Consider the following 25661-nt stretch of genomic DNA (forward strand, 5'->3'; position numbering starts at 1 on the left):
AAAGATTCTTATAAGGAGAACAATGTTATTGAAATAGAGAACCCTTAATGATTAAAAATGTATGTTTTTTAATAATGTATACTAGATGACCCGTGCTGCTCCGCAGCATTGAAATTAATAATAAAAAAATCAAATACTAAACTTAATAAGGGCGGTACAACTTTAATTAAACTCTTATAGGGCTGCTGGATTAATTTCGCCTTATGACCAAATTAAAGTATAACACATTCCATATAACACAGAGAAAATCGTCCCGATGTATTTTTTTCCGTTTTGAAAATCAATTAATCCAGAACAATATCCACACACTTCCTAAAAGCACCTACAGAGAAAGCACGTACATTTGTTAACTCATATGTAACACAGCGTGAATGAGGCTTTATTAAGAATGTTTTATTAACAACAATATTTCTTGTAAAATAGACATCTCTGTCGGTAGAATTGCATGTACGCATATTCTCAGGAGTAGTTCCCTCCATCTGGTAATCTTTATTAATATTACGACTTTTATAATACTTCCTTCCAAACAATGTTTGCTGTTCGTCCACCTTTTGATTTAGTTTCTACTTTTACAGTATCGAAAGATTTCCCTCTCAGTATCGAAGGCGACGTACAACTGACCGTGACTAAATACTGGTTCAGGCAAGTACACACCAACTCGATCAATCGTTTGGCCCTGCGCCTTGTTGATGGTCATGCAGAACGCAACCTTTATGGGGAATTGTCTTCGTTTGAAAGAAAATGGTACTGTAGGATCTGATGGAGAGAGATCAATGCGGGGTAATAGTGCACGTTGTCCAATATTTGTGCCAGTTATGATTTCTAAGTCTAAACTGTTTTCATACATTTTCTTGACAATAAGTCTTGTTCCGTTTAGAAGACCTGCTGTGTAGTTTATTTATTTTCATATAAGAACCTTCGGTAAAATTCCGGCATCATTTGTGTAATTAATTATGATTATTAAGATTGGCATAGTGCTGAATCACAAACAAACCAAATGGTTCCAAAATAGAATTACCTCAACAGTACCTGTTGATTTTGACGGGTTTAACCTTGTATTTTTTATTTTTTTTTGTATTTTGTATATTGTATCTTAAACCGATGCTTGTTGTGAAATCTGGACATGCATAACTTCAATTTGAAAATTCAACCATGAAAATTGGTCGAGTAGAAGAGCCAAACGAACTGGGAAATGAAAAACTAAATTTAACTACCAATAGAGCAAATTTATTTTACGTATAATCCGGGTTTGGACTGTAGCTACATATATTCCAATGCTTGATGGGACATCTGTGCGTACATACCCTCAATTTGAGACCTCAATCTTGAAAATCGGTCGGTTAGAAGAGCCAAACGAACTCGGAAAAGAGAAACAAAATTTAACTTCTATAAGAAATACATGGAGAGGAAATTTTTTGGTACTTACGTATTAAACGGAGGCCACATATTTTACAGCGCGCTGCAGCGGTTATGTTAGGTTGGGTTATCATAAATATATGTTTTTTTATCAAATTAAACTATCTTAACCTAACCTAACCAACCAAACTTGCTGATGGTGAAGGTTTACTAATCGAATCGAATCTGTAGGTTAGGTGGCCTCCGTTTAATACGTAAGTACCAAATTTTTTTACGTATAAACCAAGTGGTGTTATAGATAAATATTTGCCGATGCTTGATGGAAAATCTGTGCGTGCATTCCTTCAATTCGAGACCTCAATCATGAAAATCGGTCGGGTAGATGAGCCAAACGAACTCGGCAAAGAGAAACAAAATTTAACTCCCATAAGAAATACACGGGGAGCAAATTTCGTTTACGCAGAAATCGCGTGGAATTATAGATACATTGATGCCGATGCTTGATGGCAAATCTGTACGTGCATACCTTCAATTCGAGACCTCAATCATGAAAATCGGTCGGGTAGAAGAGCCAAACGAACTCGGCAAAGAAACCCCAAATTTAACTCCCATAAGAAATACATGGGGAGCAAATTTCGTTTACGTATAATCCGCGTGGGATTATAGATACATTTATGCCGATGCTTGATGGCAAATCTGTGCGTGCATAACTTCAATTTGAGACCTCAATCATGAAAATCGGTCGGGTAGAAGAGCCAATCGAACTCGGCAAAGATAAACCAAATTTAACTCCCATAAGAATAACATGGGGAGCAAATTTCTTTTACTTATAAGCCGAGTAGGATTATAGATAAATATATCCCGATGCTTGATGGCAAATCTGTGCGTGCATACCTTCAATTTGAGACCTCAATCATGAAAATCGGTCGGGTAGAAGAGCCAATCGAACTCGGCAAAGATAAACCAAATTTAACACTCATAAGAATAACATGGGGAGCAAATTTCTTTTACTTATAAGCCGAGTAGGATTATAGATAACGATATTCCGATGCTTGATGGCAAATCTGTGCGTGCATACCTTCAATTTGAGACCTCAATCATGAAAATCGGTCTGGTAGAAGAGCCAATCGAACTCGGCAAAGATAAACCAAATTTACCTCCCATAAGAATAACATGGGGAGCAAATTTCTTTTACGTATAAGCCGAGTAGGATTATAGATAAATATATGCCGATGCTTGATGGCAAATCTGAGCGTGCATACCTTCAATTTGAGACCTCAATCATGAAAATCGGTCGGGTAGAAGAGCCAAACGAACTCGGAAAAGAAAAACCAAATTTTTTTAATATATAAGATATTACGTAAATATATTGGTTGTGAATAGTTGAATACTTGACGATAAAAATTTGTTATACAAACAAAGTTATTTTGCTTCTTCCTCTTGAAAAACAGTTGCTGTAAGTATTAAAACCCCACTACGTAAAAAAATTTATGGAATCTCCTAAACAAAGTCTAATAAATTAACTAAGTTTCGAAAGTATTTAATTTTAGTATTTCGAATTTGCTATTTAAATTGCTATCTTAAACGTTTGAAAACGTAAAATAATACAATTTATTATTTATATGTTTTCAAACATAAAACAACAATATGTTTATATTTGTACATCAAATAAAAAAAAAACATATTCCTACAGTAGTCCCTATGCTTTGTAAAAGCTCGGAGTCAGAGAACTAGGTTGATATAAAATCAAATCAATTCAGAAATACATAGATTATATTCATAAAATAAATAGATATCGAAAATTAAATTAACTTAAAAGTAAACTAGAGCTAGTATATTATTTTTTTTTTTTACACCTTATTTTATTCTTAGTAAGTGATTGATGATGAGGTAAAAAACACACCAATATTAACTAATAATATAAATCAAAGGCACAAGTATTTGACTGACACATTCAATTAACAATGAAACATTTTCAGTAAATCTTACAGATACCAACAAACCAAAGACTGGACAGATAGCCCGAGCATAACCGGGTAACTGCAGTGACGGTTAATTAAACCATTAAATTTTCATGGTGGACTGAAACTAATTGAGGCTTGAGTCCAGTGCTACCCACAATCCTCCACTCTTAATATGTAAACACTCTTTTGACCACATATTCATTCAAACTCTCCACCATATAAAGCTGTGTCCTTCTGTCGGTTGATTTTCTATAAAAGATCTCTTAAAAATATTTGTTGTTAATGATATTATTTTAGTAACATTTTATTGTTAGTTATCTGATTGAGAAAAATAAGAAATTTGATACAGAAATGGTAAAAATAAAATTTTGATATTCCACATAAGACACTCGTCAAAGTGTGTTTCAGTACCAAGTGGTATCATTCTAAGGCTGTGTTTGGAGAACGTTCCAAAGTCCAATATTTATTCAAAATCTGGAGGCTATAAATGCCGTAACTGTGTGTTTAATTTTGAGTTCTAAGCGCATGACTAACAAATAGGATGCACTTAGAATAATACGAGTGTATTCAATTTTTAATAAAAAAATATTAAAATAGCATTTTAATCACGCTGCCACTCATACTGCGTATAATATTTTCACGTTATCATCTACAGAAAGGAACGTAAAGTGCGTATTTTTAGCTGAATATTATTTCCGATTTAGTGTAAAAGGGAAAGAGAAGATCTTATACAATTCGTTGAATATAAAACTACCTACCAGTTATAAGTATATTGACAGATAGAAGAGAGGTGAAATGTTTCTTTTGTGTGGGGATTTTCAAATATAAAGGTAGGGGATTGGTACAACTCCATGAGGGAGGAGAGAGGTCATCCACCATCCAACACTACCCGGGCGCTGTCAGTTCGAGGCGCGCTGTAGAGAAATTAATAAACTTTTCTCAGCCCCTCCATAAATCATTGCTGATCGGACAACTGTACTTTTCGAAAACTAATTCTCAGTTGCTAAGAATACATAAAACATCGGGGTTTTGAAATTGAATAGAACACTCTTCACTTATGCAATAAGAAAATTAATCTTGAATCTATATCAATGAATCTTGGCGTATAGTAAACAGTTTAAAGTTTACGATTAAAATGGCGATATAAATTTGCTCGAACTAATATTTGATAAAAAAATACGTCTTTCTACTGAACAAGTTTATTCTTTTATTGGGATTAAAGGTAAGATGTGTTATGTAAACATTTTCCAACTAATTAATTTACAATTTCTTTGACAAATAATTACTTTTAGAAAGACAATTGTTTAGAGTTATTCTGAATTACCACAACTTTCAAAATAATTGTTTTAAACTACAATGAATACTAAGTAAGAATTGGATTAACCCACATAAAAATTTAAAAATAATACCTTGCAAAGTTTAAATGTCGATTTAACTCTAGCAATTTTCATAGATTATTTAGTTCATAGTGCTGTTTAAATCGAACCCATGCATATTTTATAAACTACAAATGGAAAGAATAATTTGAAAACTAAGTTCATTGAATCTCTACTCCTTGCTCATAAACATCTTTATGAATAAAATCTGTAATTTGTCCCTCTTAGTTTTAAACGCATTCGTTTTGTATTTATTTTTTCAGGTGGGTGCTATTTAACAACAAATTAAAAGTAAGGTTAATGAACTGTGGTTTCATTACCAAGTGGCATTGATATAGCCATCATAAACGGGTCAAACAGCAGGATTCGTCAAATCAATTCGAAAATATGAAATATCCTTAAATATGAAATATTGTAGATTTTTCGAGGTCTTATACGTCATTTAAAGTAGTTTAGCTTCAATTGCATGCTTCACTCCATGTTTAGTCCCTTAATTTACACAACAAATTCACAAACCTAAGGCTTAGTTTAGGTGTTTGACATTTCTAATAGCCATTGGTGTTTTAACCGTTAGATCAGCTCGCTACATTATTCCCGACAAAAATCACAAACTGCAACTTAAGCGGATAGAAACACATTCTAAATTAATTATTTTGCTCCAAATGTCACATACAAATTCACAATTTACTTGGGAAATTTAAAACTAAATAGATACAGGTTGAGTGTGATAGAAATATGAAACTTCTGCTCCCTAGAGAAATAATCGAGCCAGAACTTGATAGGTCCCAAAAGTAGTTATGAATGTAGAGAAGATTGTGTAGTGCTGCAATATTGAACAGTGTTGGGACCTGGACAGGGAGAAATTAGTTTCTAGGTGCCATCAAAGGATAACGGTCCAATTAACCCAACAAACTATGTCCAAGTGATATTATACGCGTTGTACCCTACACTGATGAACATATATAAAGTAAAACTAAATTAAAAGCCAAGCTAGTATATAATCATAGATAAAACGGTTAGTCTATGATAAAACATACTCAGTTAGTAGATTTCCCATCATTTTGGAACAGCTAAAGCCAATGTTATCGTTAGTTCCGGTGCACTGTAGATGTCGTGTATTGTTTACAATTTGTTTCTTGTTATTTCAGTCATTTAAAACCCCGTTTAAACAAATTAAACGATATAATCATAAACAATAACCCATCCTCTAGTGATATAACAATACAGCAAAGCACAAATATCATTAAATTAACTCTAAAATAAAATAAACACAATTTCGTCGACACTAGCCACCAGTGTCACCGAACATGAACTAGACCGTAAAACGAGTTTCAAAATGTATAATGGGATGGTAAGTTTACTTGTGTTGGTTAGTCTATAATATAGGTTATGAATTCGTACCTTTAAATTCAACCACTATCCTGAAATGTAATGTGTAATAATATTTAGCTAAGTTTGAAACCGATTTGAGTTTAAATAAATGTCAAAGAAATCTGGCTAAAAGATTTTACTTCAGATGTGTCTACGATTGTACTGCATACTTGTAGCATTGAATCTATCGCAACGAGGTATAATCGAAGAATAAAAAGGCTAGCTTTTTAAAGTTTCTTCAGAAATTTACTATCGATAGTTATAACAGGCCTATCACCACTGATACAATTATACCTGTAGAATAAAGCTTAACGTCAATAATTGGAGGTTGGAAAAGTCTCAAATTGAACTCATTTTACTTCTTTAATTGCTGTGTAGAAAATATCATCGCTATTGCAAGTCTAAAACAATTGTAATTTTTCTTAAAATGGTCATGACCAAGAATAAATATTTTCCTAATCCTCCCATTCAGAACATTGAAAGCTTGGTGAACAGATGTATATGAGATCTTAAGATAAAGAATAAAGAAATCCCTTTCAAACATTAAGAACTATTTCAACAACTTTCACTGCGATCAAATGGACAAATCGGTTAAAGAAAACCCGATACACATTCAATTTTGATAAAATGTGTATGTTCAAAATATCAGTTGACAAAAGTTCTAATAGCAAATTTAATTACAAAAGCACGACCAAACCGTGGCTCTTTAGAGATAGTTACGAGTGAAGACTTACTGTAAACAACGAACAAAGTGAAACAGAACAAAAAAGGCTCAACAAAGAGTACAATGAGGTAGACACACGCACTTTCCATGAGTAGCTATATGGGGAGTATACAGACTAGTGGCATGATTAAACGGAGAGGCTTCATAGAAAACTATGTAGAGCTTTATGCGTTTATTGAATCTGTAAGCATTTTATTTTATTGTAATAAAGAATGCAAAACTCAGAAACTATGAAAAATAATACTGTATTAACAACACAAGTACCAATAGTTTAACTTCAAACAGTGTAAATTAAACAATGGCTATGGCAAGGGGTCGAAAATGCTATTAAACAGGATATGCAAGTTGTCAGTGTAAATTAACTTTAATCAGCGTAAATAAAAAATACCCCCGTCGCAGCAAACCTGCATACTAAGCGAATTTCCATTTACCCGGCTTGATTTCTACTAAAATATTCCCTATAAATTTTCAGATTTATTTCCTATTTAAATAACATTAATTTTAGTGAGTAGTTAGGTTTGCTGCTACGGGGAAGATGTTGAGGTGTGTTTTTTTGAATTGAAATATTGATAGCTTAGTATGAAATAAGCCAAATTGCCAAATTTGATTAAAATATATCCATAAACAAGCAAACTAGAACAGTTTATTTATTCTCCATAAGAATAACATGGGAATTTTAAATTTACAATTTTTTAAATTTTCTCCGTAGTCAATGAACATTAAAAAAAAACTTCAATATACTAAATTATTTGTTTTTTTAAGCTCTTCAAAATGGTTTAGAGAGAAATTTAGAAATTTAAAGTTTTATGGGGTAAAAAATGAGAAAAACCCATTTTTACCCCATAAAACCCCCCATAAACCCCTGATCCCATGGTCCGATTATGCTGGTTCGCGAACTCGTTCGAATAAATGTAGGTTTACACGTTTGTACCAAATTTCATCAAAATCGGATCAATTTTGCTCGAGTTATCGCGCTAACGGACACATATATAAATATCTATCTAATCTTCTAATATATAAAATTCTCGTGTCACAGTGTTTGTCTGCAAACTCCTCCGGAACGACTTCACCGATCGTTATGAAATTTGGTGTGTAAATTCTGTAGGTATGCGAATAGGAAGTAAACTATTTCCCGTTTCGAAATTCTTAAAAGGGCTCAGCCCCAGTGGCTCTGGAGTTTCCCATGTTAACCTTATGAGAAATGGAATTAATGAATCTTAACAGCTGTTTCAATTAAACAAGTTGGTTCTGTTCTATGATGTTCAATAGCATTAAAGTTACAAGGATTACCAACAGGGTGCAGCACTATTATTTCTTTTACAATTTATGACAACAGCTAATTTGCAACCAAAATGTGAGTGGGCGTAGCGAACGAACTTCAGCCTGGAGGCGAGTGAGCGTAGCGAACGAGCTAACCTGAAGGCAAGTGAGCGCAGCGAACGAGCTCCAACCTAAAGGTGAGTGAGCGTAGCGAACGAGCTCCAACCCAAAGGTGAGTGAGCGTAGCGAACGAACTTCAACCAGGACGTGATTGAGCGATGCGAACGAGATCATCTTGAAAATTAAACGTAACGGTACTTTCTTTCCATCGGTGTGTCTTAGGGGAAACCTATAACTTAGGCGATACGAAGTTCGCCGGGTCAGCTAGTATATATATATAAATATATATATATAAATATATATATATATATATGAATTTGAACGGATGGTGTTTTTGGCCTCTGGGGACTTCAAAACAAAAAAGTAAATCGGTCCCGGGTCTAGGTCTTACCATGAGACCTACGGTAATAGCTTATTCCCTATATGAGAAATTCGCTAAAAACATGTTTATTTCACTATAAACAAGACAAAAGTACAAAAAATATTTTTTTTATTATTATTCAAATAAGTACCGGTATAGCCGGAACAAAATACTAAAACTAAGAAAAAATACTGTAAATAATTAATAAAACCTAATGTTTTAGATAGCTAGAACAACAATAAATAGCCAATATAAATTAACCTACATAGACCTCAGTATTTGCGTAGTCTCGAGATTAAGTCAAGTAAACGTATCATGTTGATTATATGTAAATTTAGAAGAAACACTTTGAACTTATGACACTGGTTATTTTGTTTTTTGTGATAGATAATATAGTGTACATGTTAAAACATTCTAGAAATGTAAAAATGTATTTTATTTAAAATAAAATACGTGTCAGTGAAGTTAACAAAACACTTAATTATTAAAAAATAACATTTCGTCATTCGTTTGCCCTTCATATTATATTTCAAAGACAGTACACTCATTTGCTCCCGCTGAACTAATGAGAAACATACAATACATACAACAATGACCTCGCTTCTTTCCCTACGACTTCGTTTACCAAGGCAAGCGTAATTCTTTAACAAGGTCATTATTCAAGATTGAGGTTCATCCCCGCATATTGTATTGCTGGTTCGTTCCTTACACCTACTGTAGAAACAGTAATGAGGTACAACACACGTTATGAACATGACCATAACATGTGGAAGTTTGGAGTTAAAACTTCAATTTGAATATTGTAAGTTATAAATAAATCAGAGTTATAACTTGTTGGAATAATGAAACAATTTTGGTTTTTGTGTTTTCCCTCTATGCAATTTGATGGAATTTGGTGTATTGGTACTCAGTAACCACGGTGTGTTTAATCTTTTTAAAGTTGATTTTAGCTGTGATTTTTCCATAACAAAAAAAGTAACAAAATAGTCGGAGTTACAAAATACCCCCGCAACAGCAAACCTGCAGACTAAGCGAAATTCTATCTACCTGGCTGGAATTCCACTAAATTATTCCCTTAAAATTGTCATATTTATCTCCTATTTAAATATCATTAATTTTAATGAGTACTTAGGTTTGCTGCTAGAGGAATGAAAATAAGGGGGTTTCAATGAAATATTGATTGAGTATGAAGTAAACAACATTTCAAAATTTCATTAAAATATGTCCATAGACAAGCAAGCTACAACGGTTTATTTATTTTCCATAAGAATAACATGGAAATTTTAAATTTACACTTTTCCGTAAACATTAGGTGCATAATAACGCTTAAATATATTAAGTTATTTGTTTTTTAAGCTCTACAAAATGGTTTTGAAATAAATTATAAAATCTTGTGTTTACAGGGTGAAAAATGGGAAAACCCCATAGACTCCTGTTCCCATAGTCCGATCATGCTGAGTCGTGAACTCGTTCAACTAAATGTAAATCTACACATTTATACCAAATTTCATCAAAATCACTTTTTCTCGAATTATCATGCTAACGGACACATATAAATATATGAATTTGAATGTATTGTGTTTTTGGCCTCTAGGGGTATCACCACGAAAAAGTAAATCGGTCCCGGGTCCAGGTCTACCATGAGACCTACGGTAACAACTTATTCCCTATATGGGAAATTCGCTAAAACACAGATCCAGTTTTGATTTAAATTTAGTATGTCATTGCCCTTTCTATTCTAAACTAAACGGTAGTCTACAACCATTGCTGCAAAAATTGCGGTTCAACTGATAATGCAGCTTTTGTAATTTTCCCATTAAACCCCATAAAATGTTTTTTTTTTTAGAAAAGCGACCAGACTGATTTTGATGACAATATTTAATATTAGTCCTTTCGGCTCTAAATAAAATGACACAAACCCTATTGCTGTGAAAATTGCGGGTTTAAAAATAAATGCAGCTTGTGTGAGTTTCCCTATCGAACGACGTAGTTATTCCCACCGCTTACCCCAATTGCTATGAAAATTACGGTTCAAAAGTAAATGCAGCTCTTGTGCAACTCTTATTCCCCACAAAACACCATAGTTTCTCCCACCGCTTACCGATTTTAAGGGTTGTTGACAGGCTAATGGGAGAAAGTATGAGTCGGATTGCTGATTCCGTTGTTTTTATTTTAGTTGGATTGTCCTACTATTTGGTTTACAGCTACCGTAGTAGGTCTTTTATAGAAAACCACAGGTTCGAATTTTGTTATTTTTACCGGTTTCAAACCATTCTCTTTTACTCTTTACTTAGAATTAGTGAATTTACGATATTGAACCATGTCTAGCCTACGTTGGAAGATCTGTCAAACTTAACTAGTAAACTATCTATCTATATATTATCTATCTATCTATCTATATATTAATAGGCAAGCATGTTTCTTTAAAACCTTTTTTCTCAGCTCGTGTTCATCGTAGGGAAAATCTACGCATACCGTTAGAAAACTATTTTCCTGTAGGTGTGCAGAATCCTTTTATAAATTTAAATAGGCTCAAAGATAAGCACAAAAAATGAGTTTAAAAATTTGAAAAAATTAACATGGATCTTATGCGTTGCCATGGTGACGAAATAACAACGAAATATAAACAGAAAATCAAAACAAATGGAAGAAACTTAAATCACATGTTTTATTTACAGTGTGGGGTGAAAATAAATAAGTGAATACATTACGTATTTTTGGTCGAGTTTCGACCACTGGACGACCACTAGTCTATATATTAATAGGCAAGCATGTTTCTTTAAAACCTTTTTTCTCAGCTCGTGTGCATCGTAGGTAAAATCTACGCATACCGTTAGAAAGCTATTTTCCTCTAGGTGTGCAGAATCCCTTTATAAATTTAAATAGGCTCAAAGATAAGCACGAAAAATGAGTTAAAAAATTGAAAATATTAACATGGATCTTATGCGTTGCCATGCTGGTAACGAAATAACAACGAAATATAAACAGAAAACCAAAACAAATGGAAGAAACTTAAATCACATGTTTTATTTACAGTGTGGGGTGAAAATAAATAAGTGAATACATTACGTATTTTTGGTCGAGTTTCGACCACTGGACGACCACTAGTCTATATATTAATAGGCAAGCATGTTTCTTTAAAACCTTTTTTCTCAGCTCGTGTGCATCGTAGGTAAAATCTACGCATACCGTTAGAAAGCTATTTTCCTCTAGGTGTGCAGAATCCCTTTATAAATTTAAATAGGCTCAAAGATAAGCACGAAAAATGAGTTTAAAAATTTGAAAAAATTAACATGGATCTTATGCGTTGCCATGGTGACGAAATAACAACGAAATATAAACAGAAAATCAAAACAAATGGAAGAAACTCCAATCACATGTTTTATTTACAGTGTGGGGTGAAAATAGATAAGTGAGTACAGTACATTAGATATTTTTGGTCGAGTTTCGACCACTGGACGACCTCTCGTTTAAATAAATCGCTGTATTTTACTCACAGCTTATTTACATAAGAAGTATACCATTTTAAACACATACATAAGAAAATGCACACATCATCAATTTATGGTTTAAATAACGATGACAATAAATTCAGGGTAAGCTACGCCCCGCGCAATATGGGGGAAGTAGCAGCACATGTGCCTCATTGTCGCCAGGGAACGACTTAGCTCAGGTTTATGTCCTTGGAAATCAATATAACACTTGAGAAGTTGGATTGTACAAGTACAGTGCAACGTATAGCTCCACACCTGAATCGTAACTGGAAATTGCTCAGAGATGCTTTGTTTACCAATGATGTCTTCCCCTTATTTATGCCCATCTATTTACGTTGCGTTGCCGATGGACCCGACCACAATAATAGTTAGTAACCATGTGTGTGTAATATTATTTTTGTAAATATAGACTATAGTGTTACTGATAAGAGAATGAATTAACAAAATACCACTGAATACGCCACACAAGGTGGGGAAATGCATAGGTTGTTTAGTCACATTTTAACTCAATGTTAAAATAACTTAGGCCTATAGTTTTTCTGCTCGTGCTTAAAACGGGGCAAGAACACTTAAGGGAATAATGTGGGTCTTAAAGTTTGCTTTAAAAAAAGTTACACACACATACCATTCTAATTATACGGGCAAATATCAATTATATTTTATAGCTTATTTTAATGAAAATCTGTTACGTATTTGCATTAAACTGAGTTTTTTTTTAGGAAGAGGTGTGTAAATGCTTTTACGCACCCTGTAGTGTGAGACTCCTGAATTTATCAGACTACTCACTAAAGAAACCCCTCTTCTGTTGGACACAGACCTGGAATTGTTTGTTACATTACTTCAAGTCAGGCCAACATGTGACCTAAGCCCTCAGGGCTCTCGCCGTTTTTGGCATTTAGATTCTTTATGACATACACCGTATCCCGGTCAAGGTCAAGCTTATTGGCGCGGAGAATACCCTGGATGTAATGTGACACACAGGTCCAATCGTCCTCACCCTCCATCATCATCGGTATGACCGTGCCCACCAAAAGCAGTCCTACTAACTGTTGAACCTCTAGGCGGGGCCTTTCCCAACGCTGGCAGTGGAAAAAGGTATGTTCCACGTCATCGGGAATGCCTGGGCAGTATATGCAATCGGGGGACATGGCTTTGCCCATCCTGAACAGGTACGAGTGAAAAATCCATGACCCGTCAAACATTGGGTGAGGTAGAAGTCCACCTCCCCGCACCGCCGCGCGCCGGTTAACCCAAGGTTGGACTTGTCCAGCGTCCCCGTGTCTCCTGTTCCCAGCTCTCCTGCCACAGCTGGTAGGTGCGGGTGCGTTCCTCTGTTCGTGCCTGGTCCTCCCCACGGCGCTGATAAATTGCTTTCTCTGCACCGCCAAAAGTTTTACGGGGATGACTCCAGCAACCACCAGGACGGCGGGTTCGGACACTGTTCGGTAGGCGGATGCTACTCTTAGTGCTGCCTGAGGGTATCCGCATAGTAGTAGAGGTAGAGGTCGCGGTACCTCTATTTAACACAAATACATTGTTTGATATGGGCCCGCGCACCTCGCCCTCCGTAGTAGTATAATATAATACATAATTAATGAATAAAAACATTTAATTGAGCGGAGCGAAGTGAAGCTCTTTGGGATCGGCTTCAATGCTGCAAACTTTCTAACACTATCTATCACTCAATAAAGTTTGAACATATTTTAGCCAAACTTACCAAGGTTGTTTCGACAGTTGTTTGGAAGATTAAAGAAGAAACCATTTCTATTGACTATAATAATGGTACTATACCTGTCAAGTAATCCAAATGTTGTTTGAGGTTAACAACCTACATGTTTCGCCGTAAATACGGCATCGTCAGGGTTACAAAAACGAAGACTATATACAGCGAAACATGTACCGGTAGGTTGTTAACCTCAAACAACATTTGGATTACTTGACGAGGTATAGTACCATTATTATAGTCATATAAAGTAATCCAGGGGCCATCAACATGGAATTTAACCATTTCTATTTTTGATAATGCCTAAATAATTTAAAAGTTTTTTTTTAATGTTTACATTGGCCTTATGGGTTGTCATAATGACTACAAAATACCCGCCGCCACAGCCAACCTGCAGACAAAACGAATTTCAATTTTTGCCTGATTGGATTCACACTGAAATGTCTCCTAATATCAATAAAATATCACATTTATTCCCTATTTAAACAGAGTTTAACGAGTACTTAGGTGTGCTGCCACAGGGAGGGTAAAAAATGTTTTTGGAAATTTCCCTATAAGGCTATTACCATAGATAAAACATACTTAGTCTATGCTATTATCGTATAAGCTATTACCGTAGGTGGCACGGTAAGACCTAGGCCCGGGGCAAATTTACTTTTTCATTTTGATATCCCAAGAGGCAAAAAACACCAATCGTTCAAATTATATATATATCTATATATATCGCAATCTATTCTTTTATCGTTGTAAGGTTTCATCCTTGATAACTTTTTCCTTTCCCTCTCCCCCTCTCCATTATTCTTCTTACCCCTGTGACATTGTCTGATTGTCATAATTTTTTTGTGTTTTCCTTAGAGATATGAATAATCTAGTAGACCTTTTAGGTTATAATCAACTAATGATTAAAGGCTAAAAATTGGTCACAGCTTAATCCTAATTTTTTGTTAAACACATCTAGTAGTATGGCCAAAACTAAAGAATCATATTTGTCAGGTAAGTTTCAGTGGTTGCTTTAAGTGTTACAATGGTGTTACGTTCTACAATGCTTAGACCCTAGTCCCAGCCAAGGTCCTTCATGAACTTACAACAAACTGGACTAATCCGCCTAAATACTTAGCAGAATTCGTTGTGGTTTATGCGATTGCACAGTGGTTTATTTTATTTTCTTTAAGAAAAAGAGTTCAAGTTACTTAGGCTATATAGTGTGTCATAGGCTACAAGAACACCCCATTGAAGTGTTTGGCTTTAGTTCTGGTCATTCATTATCTTTTTAGACATTTACCAGAACAGCCCTAATAAGCATTTTAATTTTTTCTTGACCTAACTTAAAGTTAATCTTATTCCTGTTGTAATTATAATCAATCAAAACTTTGGCTGTAGACCTATAGGCTACTGTAATAGCCTTTATGCCACCTATAGCCTATTAGCCAACTCATGTTTTATAAATCAAAGAAAATAAACTTAATTAGTCTCCTCCTAATTTTTTGGTTTAAGAGGTTTTCAGTCTCTTTTAACCTTAAATTTGCCAGGTTAGGCTTAATAAGCCACGGGCCTGTGCGTGAAAGCAAAGCAGGGGGTGAGCCGGTAAGTTAAACTGTAGGTATGCCTAAAATACGGATGAAATGTAGTGGCATTCTTACGCCTAGCAGACTCCGATCATGACATCGCTGCTATGGATTGTAAGTCTGTCACGCTAATGTCTACTGAATTTCTGCCCCATGTTAGGCCTACTTTAGTTAGTTCCTTGAATCACCAAGAAGACCACAACTTGATTTACTGTTGTGTACCAATAAATTAAAAGATATTAGACTAATCTAACTTAGCCGTTGTAATGCCTCTAGAATTTAAGTTGAAACCTGAATAAATAGGTAAGTTATTTGAATACTCCCCCAGAAACTTGGACAATGACGAGCAAAAGCAAAGGTGTTTCAAGGAGCGCTAACTTATTAACCCTTAGATAAATTAAGTCTAAACTTAAAAATACAAATTTGACAAAAAATGTTTGTTAGAACCGGATATTTCCGGTAGGCCTATTTTAAACTGCCGCCTATTAAACGGGTTTGTGAGCTCGGAATGAGTTAGGCGCGCGCCTAATTTAGGGAGGGATAATCTCGCGCCTAAATATTGTTGGTATGGGAGTCTAGTAGACTTAGGCGCCAGCCTGAGAGATAATCTCAGTGGGTTTGGTTCGGGACTAAGAAATATATTTTCTTCATAAAAATTAGTGAGTTTAGGCTGCAACTTTAGTCCTGCCAGGGGGCAGGTTTAGGTGGACATCATCTCGGTATTAGGCCTACCTCATTAGCATGTTTATTGTTTACATATTAACTAAAAAAGAATGTTATATTGGTACTGGTATTCGTTATTAAATTCCGAACAATTTCATTAAGTAGGGGCCTACTCTCAAAGTTTTTTTGAGGTTTCTGATGTTCAAAGTAAAACAAAGATTGCCTAAAGTACCGGTAAGCTAAATTTAAGCTAAGTATATCCAAAATCTATTTTGTTTTTGTTTTTAATGTTTGCTGCAATGGGCTTTACTGGAATTTTTTAAGCTGACAGTTTGGTTATAAACATCCATACCGTACCTTAATTATAAATATTTTATTAGCTACGAAAAAATGAGCCAATGAATACATACCCCCACATCCACCCCTCCTCTCCATCAAAGAGTGAAGGGGTTAGTTAGTACCTAATAAAAACATTTAAAAAAACTGCACAGAAGCTGTAGGTACACAGTCATTATCGATCGTTTCAGTTTTTACTCTAGTTGCATTGTGAATAGCTGAGTGTATTGCGGTGGCTAGTAACATCAACATGGAGCACCTCAATTATTTGGAGTAGGCTACAAGAAAAATATATAGGTACCGGTATATATATAAAATATAGATAAAAAATGAGTTTGATACTGCGACTTTTATGGAATCTAAATTATTCATTTTTTAACTCCCACATCAGAACTTTGAAAGCCCAGGGGCAGAGACAATATCGAAGCGGGAATAGTTCCATATTATATATTATCGTAGCTGTAGCTTTATTATTGTCCAATTTGAGCCCAGTCGGTTCAGAAGTTTTTGTGTTTTAAGCTCGTGCAAACACACAGACAGACAGACAGACACCGCCTCTTCTTTATAATAGTATACGGTTCTTCAGTCATCAAGATGTAAAACCAGTGTTACATAGTCAATGGTAAAACACACTACATTTTTACATTGGTACAATGCAGAAACTTACTCCATATAATAGGCTAAGCTACTAATTAGCCATCATTGAAATACCAAGATAGAATTGTGTAATCATCATCAATAATTGTTCATCTTTTGTTGTTGTCGACGGTACTGCAGTGTTGCGAGCCCCAAAACCTAAATTCCCCGCAATTCCCTGACCATCTAGCCGAGCTGCGACTTAATCCTTTATACTTGCTCTACGGCCATTACAACTTAGACGTGAGCTCCCAAGCCTGGTTTTTGATCTGCGTACTAAAGTTAGGCACGTCTAACACTGGGCGCGTACTAGCTGGACTCGAGCTCCCAAACTGCCCCTTATAGTTATACAATGGTTATACAGTACCTTTAAACTAAATTCGCCAATAGTACAGCTTAGTTTTCTCATAAATTTATTGAACATGTTCGATAAGCTATCCTAAATGTAGGCTGATCATAAATTTTGTGACATAATGTTCTCTGATATATTTAAAAACATTTTGTCTTGATCTTACAAAGATAAATAGATAGAACAAATTGTTTCGACAGGAGCAATCATTTAAACATGATATCTGATTAGCTGTCGTGATTTTATCTCTTTCTCGATCAAAATGTGTTGGGAATCAGGAGAGTAGCAGGTTTCCTTTGATTATTTTTTTAATGAAAACTATCACATTTACTTTAGGTTGGCTAGTGGTAGCCTATCAGCTAGAACTAATGATAAAGGTTAAGAATAGGAAATTTGCAATGTTTTGTATGAAATTACGGGCATCGATGTAGCTTATAAAACTAACATACATTACTAGTTACTTTTACTTTAGTTACTTTTATACATCGATGGTACGAGTTTTATTTGGTCTATCTGCTGTAGGCCTACCCATGCTTTGCAACAGGGAGAACAAAAAAATAAAGTGCTGCACTCTCTTGTTAAACCTTGTAACCTTTTTAATGCTATTGAACATCATAGAAGCCAACTTACAGTATTAGTTTATTATTTGAAACCGCTGTCAAAATTCAATTCCAGAGCCACTGGGGCAGAACTACAAGGAAGTTCAAGAACGGGTATGGGACAGAAACCTTCTCGGGAGTGTAAGGAACATCTTCTCAAAGTTTCATCAAAGTTTCACAAGCAGTTTGTTCTTACAGAGTATTTCATCAAAATTTCAAATGCTTTACTTGTCCAACATTCAATCGGGTAAAAAAAATGTAATTCTTTTTTATAGAATATTTGGCTAATCTCAGTAAATGTTTATTTCTAAGCTGTTTTCATTATCTTCAACTTAGGCCTAATTGGTTTTCTAGCAAATGTAAGTTAGGATACATAATTCAAACTATATTTAAAAAAAATGTTGCCAAAAACCAAACAATTGAATCTAACTTAAGTTACTTTGATATAGGCTAACTTAATGTGATACAAAAGTTTTTTTCAATTCCAGAATAACTTAAGTAGCCTATTTGTTTTCTTTATCTTTCATATTCTGTTAAACCTTTGAACTCTATTCTTATTTGTTAACTTATTGATAAGGCACCAAATGCAACATAATGAAGTTTTTTTATCACTAAATGGACTAAGCTTGTAATTTTTTATATCACAGCAAGGTTTTGAATCGACATGACAAAGTGTACTTTCAAATGTTACTTTTGAAGATTTTATAATCTCAAGCTCTTGTATATAGAATCTAGTCCAGCTAGGTTAGATCTCCAGGACCATTAAAACTTAATTTAAAAGCAGCAAAGTAAGTTAATATATTTCATGTAATTTTTTTAGCATTTCACTTCACAATACAATTTCAATACTTTTACCATGATGCACTGTTTTTTAGCGAATTTCCCATATAGGGAATAAGCTATTACCGTAGTACTCATGGTAAGACCTGGACCCGGGACCGATTTTTTTTTTCGTTTTGAGGTCCCTAGAGGCCAAAAACACCATCCGTTCAAATTCATATACCTATATATATATTTATATATATATTTAAATATATATATATATATATGTGTCCGTTAGCGCGATAACTCGAGCAAAAATGATCCGATTTTGATGAAATTTGGTACAAACGTGTAAATCTACGTTTATTCGAACGAGTTCGCGAACCAGCATGATCGGACCATGAGAACGGGGGTTTATTGGGGCTTTTATGGGGTAAAAATGGGTTTTTCCCATTTTTGACCCAAAAAACATAAAATTTTGGAATTTCTTTCCAAACAATTTTGTAGAGCTTAAAAAAACAAATAATTTAGTATATTGAAGCGTTATAATGCGCCTAATAGTTACGGAGAAAATTCCAAAAAATTGTAAATTTAAAATTCTTATGTTATTCTTATGGAGAATAAGTAAACTGTTGTAGTTTGCTTGTTTATTAACATGTTTTGCCCAAATTTGGAAAATGTTTTTATTTCTTACTAACTATTAACATTTTACATAAAAAAACACTTTTACCCTCCCTGTTGCAGCAAACCTAAGTATGTGTTAAACTGATTCTCTATTTAAATAGAGAATAAATGTGATATTTTTAAGGAGATATTTTAGTGTAAATCCAATCAGGCAAATGGAAATTCGCTTAGTCTGCAGGTTTGCTGCGGCGGGGGTATTATTATTTTTTACTGCCCGTCAGTGATTTTATTTTAAAAAGGCCCTTTTTGGTACACCATCCAATAGGTGTTTATTGGAGTTATCCAGTATGTCCATCAGATATTAGGGGGTTTGGTTTACTGTAAATTAGATCAATGTCCAGATCTAGTCTCAAAGTTTTTTTTTTATGCCAAAATGCTTAATAACTTGTATTTGAGTGCCCAGGTTTATATATCTGTTTGATGGTTAGTACAAACCCTAATTTAAACTAAATATGTTGACACTCAAATAAGGTCCAAGGAACACTGGATATTCTTTATTATCTGAAATATCAGTAACTACAGTTTTTGGTATAGTTCCATAGAAAGCCTGTGATTTAATATCTTATGAAATATGTTAATTCCGTATAAATTGTATTGTGTCCAAGTTTCATGATGTAAATATTGGGTTTACCTATGTATTGAATATGAATTCATTGGGTTTTTTCCAGGAGACTCTTACACCGTGCTGCGAGGGTTAGGTTATGGTAGTTTAGTTAAGTTTAATTTAGTTGATGATCATAATATTGTCTAAAAACAAGGTACGCCTAAGTCAGGGGTCTAACTTAGCATTTATAAAAACAAAATACATTAACTAGGTTATTTTTTTTAAAGATGCATAAACTTATTAAAATTAAAAAGTTTGAATTCCAGGTATCCTCTTTTATAATGGGTTCAGAAAAATGTAAATTTTGTAAGTAATGCACCACCTTGTTTGTCATTATCAGAAACTGAACTGAACACACCATGCAAAAGAGTGGTAGGCAGCCGTCTTCTTGTAAAGATCTAGAACAGAAAATCAATATTTAACTTGTATTATAATAATGTAACATTTTAATAAATATCTGTAGTAAACATAAATTTATCTTAATCTCTAAATATCTCTGTACTCTGCACAACTACCAAGAGGCCTTCTCAAGCATATCAATTTATTATTCTCCATAAAAAAACCAACAAGTTACAGTGCCTCTTCCTTGCTCAAAACATTGGAAAAAATCAATTTGTTTGAAAAAGCGTTCAACTGATTCGAAGTACGTTTAGACCAACTCATACGCTTCAAATCAAATGAAGAACTTCTTCAATGATCTAACTCTAACTTTTTTCAGATGACTCCAGTGACGATGATGATTCCGAAGACTTTCAGGGTGGTTTTTCTTTAGACGCAAACAACCGAACGAGTTTTAGCGATTACGAGACAAACAGGGCCAGTTTTAGTCTCAGTGATTTTGAAAGTAACCGGTTGAGCTTGAGTGAACATGAAAATCCTCTCAGTGACTCAGAAAGTAACAAGGATTTCTCGGAACACAATGACAACAATCAAGTTCAGTCCGAATCCAACAGGTAGTTTTAGAGTTTAATTAATCAAGAATCATTTCTATTATTTTACCTTGTATGCCTACCCTACTTAAAAAAAAGATAGTGGTCACACTCTCATTCAAGCAAATTATTCCTAACTGTGATTTTAATGCTTCAATAATACAGTTATTGACAATTAACATTGAAGTAGGTAGTGCATGCACTTATAATAATTGTTACATCAGTGGGTTTCTTGATGAGTGTCTCTTTTCACTTCATGTTCAAACTATTAAGACATGACTGCCTAAGTATACATCCATGTCTATTTCTTTGAGTATGGAATATTTTCCTGTAGTGTGTAATTCCTTGACTGTTTTTATTGTTACATTTCTTTTTGATCTTAAAGAAAAAAACATGATAGATATGATATTGTATTAGTTATTCTTTTTAAACTTCCATTTCAAGACATTCACTTAAAAATTGTTCATCGGTATTGCCTTTGGCCTACGTTAATAGTTTTAGTTTGCCAACAACCGTGTTGACTTTAAGGCTTCTTCTCTTGATAACTCAACATGAAAACACATTATATTGACATGAGATTGTTTCACCACATAGGCTACATAAATTTGGAATCGTCTCAAAAATGACCCATAACACTGTTCTTAATTCATAAAGCATACAACTCCAAAAATGTAAAATTCCCACTTTTGTAAAAAACTGTTCAAACTTACAAAACTATCCATAATATTTTTGCAGTGAAGAAGAAAGCAAGCCGTATTACCAACCCAGCGCACCACCAGATTATCCTACAGAAAAAGTCACATTTTACAAATACGGAGAGCCGACAAAGGTCATTCACAAAGCGACGTCAAAGCACAAACATGGCTCTAAAAGATCTTCAGACAGCAACCACCATGAGAAAAACCATGAAAGCAAGAGGTCAAAGTTTGATGACCTGGCTAAACCAGTCCAAGTGCAAAGCCAGGGTTATGACAAAGCAAAAGCCATGATGGTATGTATTTTTTTATAATATATCTTACAATTAAAATATTAAATGTACAGTATCTGGTACAGTACTTAAGCTCTTGAATTTCTGCTGGGTTGAATATGGCACAGAGAGAGAGAAGAAACTTACAGAAGAGACATACAATGGTACACTTAAGTTTTATCTAGCCCTATTGCTGGTGTCTAGGGCAAAGTTCACACCACCCCCTCACCATTACTACAACGCAGAATGGTACACTTAAGTGGTATCCAGACCTAGTGCTGGTGTCTAGGGTAAAGTTCGCACCACCTCCCTCACCATTATGTACTACAACGCTGGAAGAAGAGTGTGTGCAATAGGAATTTCTGCACAGAGCTAAATACTAGAGCTGAAAGCGCACAGACGAAGCCTGGTTCGTTTCCTCTGTACCTTCTCTGTGAATTTGGCTAAGCCTGTTGTTATTTGCTTGTTTACAGTAGGCCTATGTATTTCAAAATTATGTTTTTCTATAGCTATATAGGCTATTATTAATTGTGGCCCTTGGTTTTGTTAACGGTTTTTAGGCCTAAAATATAGTTGAACTTATAAAATCCAGACTTGCCCAATCCAAACAGTTCTACAGGATCAAATAATTAAAAACTAGTCAGGTAGCGCCTGTCATGTAAACAAAATTTCCAATCCAAGTGCAATTTTAGGGATCTAGAAAAGATGTTCTTACCTGTATCAAAGTTATAGTTAAGGCCTACTACAACTTTGCTTGATAAGCATCCTCTAAAGTCAATAGAATCTCTATGATGAAACTGCGAGTATACTTCTTTAATTGGGCAGTATTTAACACATGTTGTCTTGTTGAGCACAGGAGAAGATGGGGTACAAGGAGGGCAGAGGACTGGGTAAGCATGCTCAAGGACGAGTAGATCCAGTAGAGTTGTCTAGACAACGTGGTCGGCGAGGTCTTGGCCTCACGCTGCCTGGCCTGGAGCCTGCCAACCTGGACTGGGACTCATCTATGGAGGTAACTTGTCACTAGATATGTAGGATGGGTCACTTTGGGTATGTAAGATAGGCTGAAGTAGGGCTGTAAATGTTTTATCCCAAATAAGGTATAAAGAGTAAAGACTAAAACATTTTAGTATGCTTTTTCCAATAGGCTTTTACTACTGGAAAATCGTGGTTGTAAACCTGGTTAATAACAGAGTTCTAAACTGTCACTACCATAAAATGATTAAACAACTTTGTAAACCAAATTGTACAGCTATGTCTTTATTACCAGCAAAATGCAACTTAGATTTCCAAAAAGTAAGTTACATATTTTTTAAGTTTCGTTTCATGCAGGCCTAACACAAAGATTCAATATGCGCACCTCGATTTGTATAGTATAAGTCAATCTTACATTTGAGTTCCAACCAAAGTCAAAAAAGTGAGCTGATCAATATTCTCTACTAGGTTGAAAATATTTTTTCTTAGCTGCAATAGATTTGATGGGACAGGGAGTTCAAATACTTTGTCTTTCACTTAGGCCTACCCTTAGAGCCATCGTGTACTAGCCCGACCACGACTCTGACCGGTGGGATACAGCCAGTTTTACAATAGTAGTTATTGGAACAGCGCCCAGTGGCCCAATGTTTTGACGACCAAACTCCGAGGACTTTGGTCAGGCCTGACTCACCAGCTGTTGCATCAAAAATTGAACACATTGTAATGGCAGGACACGCACTGCCTTCTAATTTTCTCCGACCTGACCAGTAGGCAGTCCTAGTTCAAGGGAACGGTTAGCACTTTTTTTGTCTGGTGTGTGAAATAACTTCTTTTATAATGTCGTTATTAGATTTTGAGACTGAGTGTTACTTTATACAGGGTGTATACCAACCGGGAAAACCGGGAGAACCGGGAAATAACCTTGAATTTGAAGGGACCTGGAAAAAACCGGGAAAAAGCCGGGATTTTTGGACCGAATCCGGGATTTTTATTTTAGCCCCGGTAGAAGATTGTAGTCGTAAAATGCGTCTTGCCGCGATTGCGGGCGACGACGATGACGTTTTCGTGACCGCGGGAGACGACGATGACGTTTCCGTGACCGCGGGAGACGACGATGACGTTTCCGTGACCGCGGGAGACGACGATGACGTTTCCGTGACCGCGGGAGACGACGATGACGTTTCCGTGACCGCGGGAGACGACGATGACGTTTACGTGACCGCAGGATCAACGATGATGTTTACACTGCCGCGGGAAACATTCATGATTTTGCCGAGATTTCGCACGACAACGATGACGTTCCCGTGACCGCGGGAGTCAATGATGGTGTCTACACGGCCTCGGAACATTTTTGTTATTTTGCCGTGATCGCGGTCGATGACGATGACGTTTACGTGACCGTGGGAGTCAATGATGATGTCCACACGGCCGCGGAAGATTTTCGTGATTTTGCCGCGATCGTGGATGACGATGATTACGTTTCCGTGATCGCGAGAGACGGCGATCATGTATACATACCGCGGAAGATGTCCAGGATTTTTCTATGGTAACGTAAGACTGTGATGATGTTTACGTCACCGTGGGAAGCGACCACACGACCGAAGGAAATATTCAGGATTTAGCCGCCGTTGATAATGTGTTCATAAAAAGTGAAGATAATATTCATGATTTTGCTGCTATCGAGAGAGACGATGTTTCCGTGGACTTAAGTACGGTAATGATGATAATGAAAATTATTATTATAATAAGGATTATTACTTTTTCAACACTAGCTCACTGGACTTTGAAACAAATTTAATGCAAGTTTATATTGTATACTTAGGCTGCAAGTCTTAAATTGATTATAGTTTAAGTGGAACCAAAAAAATACGTGGGAACCTGGAAAAACTTCGAAAAACCAGGAAAAACCTGGAAAAAACCTGGAATTTCACTCTAATAAAATAGTATACACCCTGTTATAGCTACTAAAAAAATGCATTATATTGTCAGAAGAGTTTATAATTATGATGGAGAGCAGTTGTTGGTGCGGCCAAATCCTGCATTGGGCATAAATGGCCATGGGAGTGAGTGAGTATTGTCAGAAGATTGTGCCAAAAGAGGGATTAAGAAGGCAGCTTGGAGAACAATTCGTTGTTGTGATCTGGTCGTGGTCGTGTTGTTCTCTGGCCGCATAGGACCACACAATTCTCTAGTACTCCATGTGATATCTTACAAGATGGATTATTATTTCACTTATTTTGTCTGTACAATCATGTGACTACTATGCTATGCCTGTGCAGGTAGTCAAGGTGGAAGAGGAACCGTCATGGCTGGAGGGGAGGGACCTACCCCCTCTGTCAGCCTCCACCCTACACAGCTGGAAGGAGAACGGCCCTCGCAACCTTAACATTGAGGAGTTCACTGACTTCTGTGATCCTAACATTCTCACCAACATACTTAGTAAAAAGGTTGGCTTAATGTAATATCTTTAGGAAAGTCTTACATACAGGGTAGTGTCCATTGGTTACTTTACTAGCGTTAAAAAAGTCACTGAAAAGTTGAATTTTATTATTAAAAAAAAAACTGATTGGCACCATGTTTAATGTGAAGTAAACAAAGGTAACAGTTAAAAGGCTTTGATGTTGAACTGTGTTAAATATTGGAATACTTTAAGTTATATACTAACTCAAAACAATTGTTTGTTGATATTGTTTAGACTCTTACAGTTTGCTTCAATGGTAGTGTTCTCTGTTTTAATACATGTTAAGGTACTTAGTTATATAGATGTAAGGCAATCTATTTTAATTGTATTCATCACAGGACAATGCCCATTTCATTTCCCATTTCATTTATATCATCAACGG

The 25661-nt window shown here is 35.3% G+C and overlaps 1 protein-coding gene across 2 annotated transcripts in view; it reads left to right on the forward strand.

Annotated features, from left to right (window-relative positions):
- The first annotated feature begins 14616 nt into the window (after window positions 1-14616).
- Window positions 14617-25661, forward strand: part of LOC128986579 (cap-specific mRNA (nucleoside-2'-O-)-methyltransferase 1-like) — a 31900-nt gene continuing 20855 nt past the window's right edge. Inside the window, exons 1-5 of one of the 2 annotated variants that reach the window (XM_054407014.1) lie at window positions 14617-14742; window positions 20666-20900; window positions 21612-21867; window positions 22700-22855; window positions 25098-25265. In XM_054407014.1, coding sequence (XP_054262989.1) covers window positions 14712-14742; window positions 20666-20900; window positions 21612-21867; window positions 22700-22855; window positions 25098-25265 — 846 coding nt within the window. In that variant the 5' untranslated portion in view covers window positions 14617-14711. Of the gene's footprint in view, window positions 14743-18031; window positions 18145-20665; window positions 20901-21611; window positions 21868-22699; window positions 22856-25097; window positions 25266-25661 lie in introns of those variants that run through there. The other variant, XM_054407016.1, reaches the window with a different exon arrangement.

The sequence above is a fragment of the Macrosteles quadrilineatus genome, unplaced genomic scaffold, assembly GCF_028750875.1.
Source record: "Macrosteles quadrilineatus isolate MER2022 unplaced genomic scaffold, UCM_ALF_1.0 Scaffold_2__2_contigs__length_208266976, whole genome shotgun sequence".
NCBI classification, from domain to species: Eukaryota; Metazoa; Arthropoda; class Insecta; order Hemiptera; family Cicadellidae; genus Macrosteles; species Macrosteles quadrilineatus.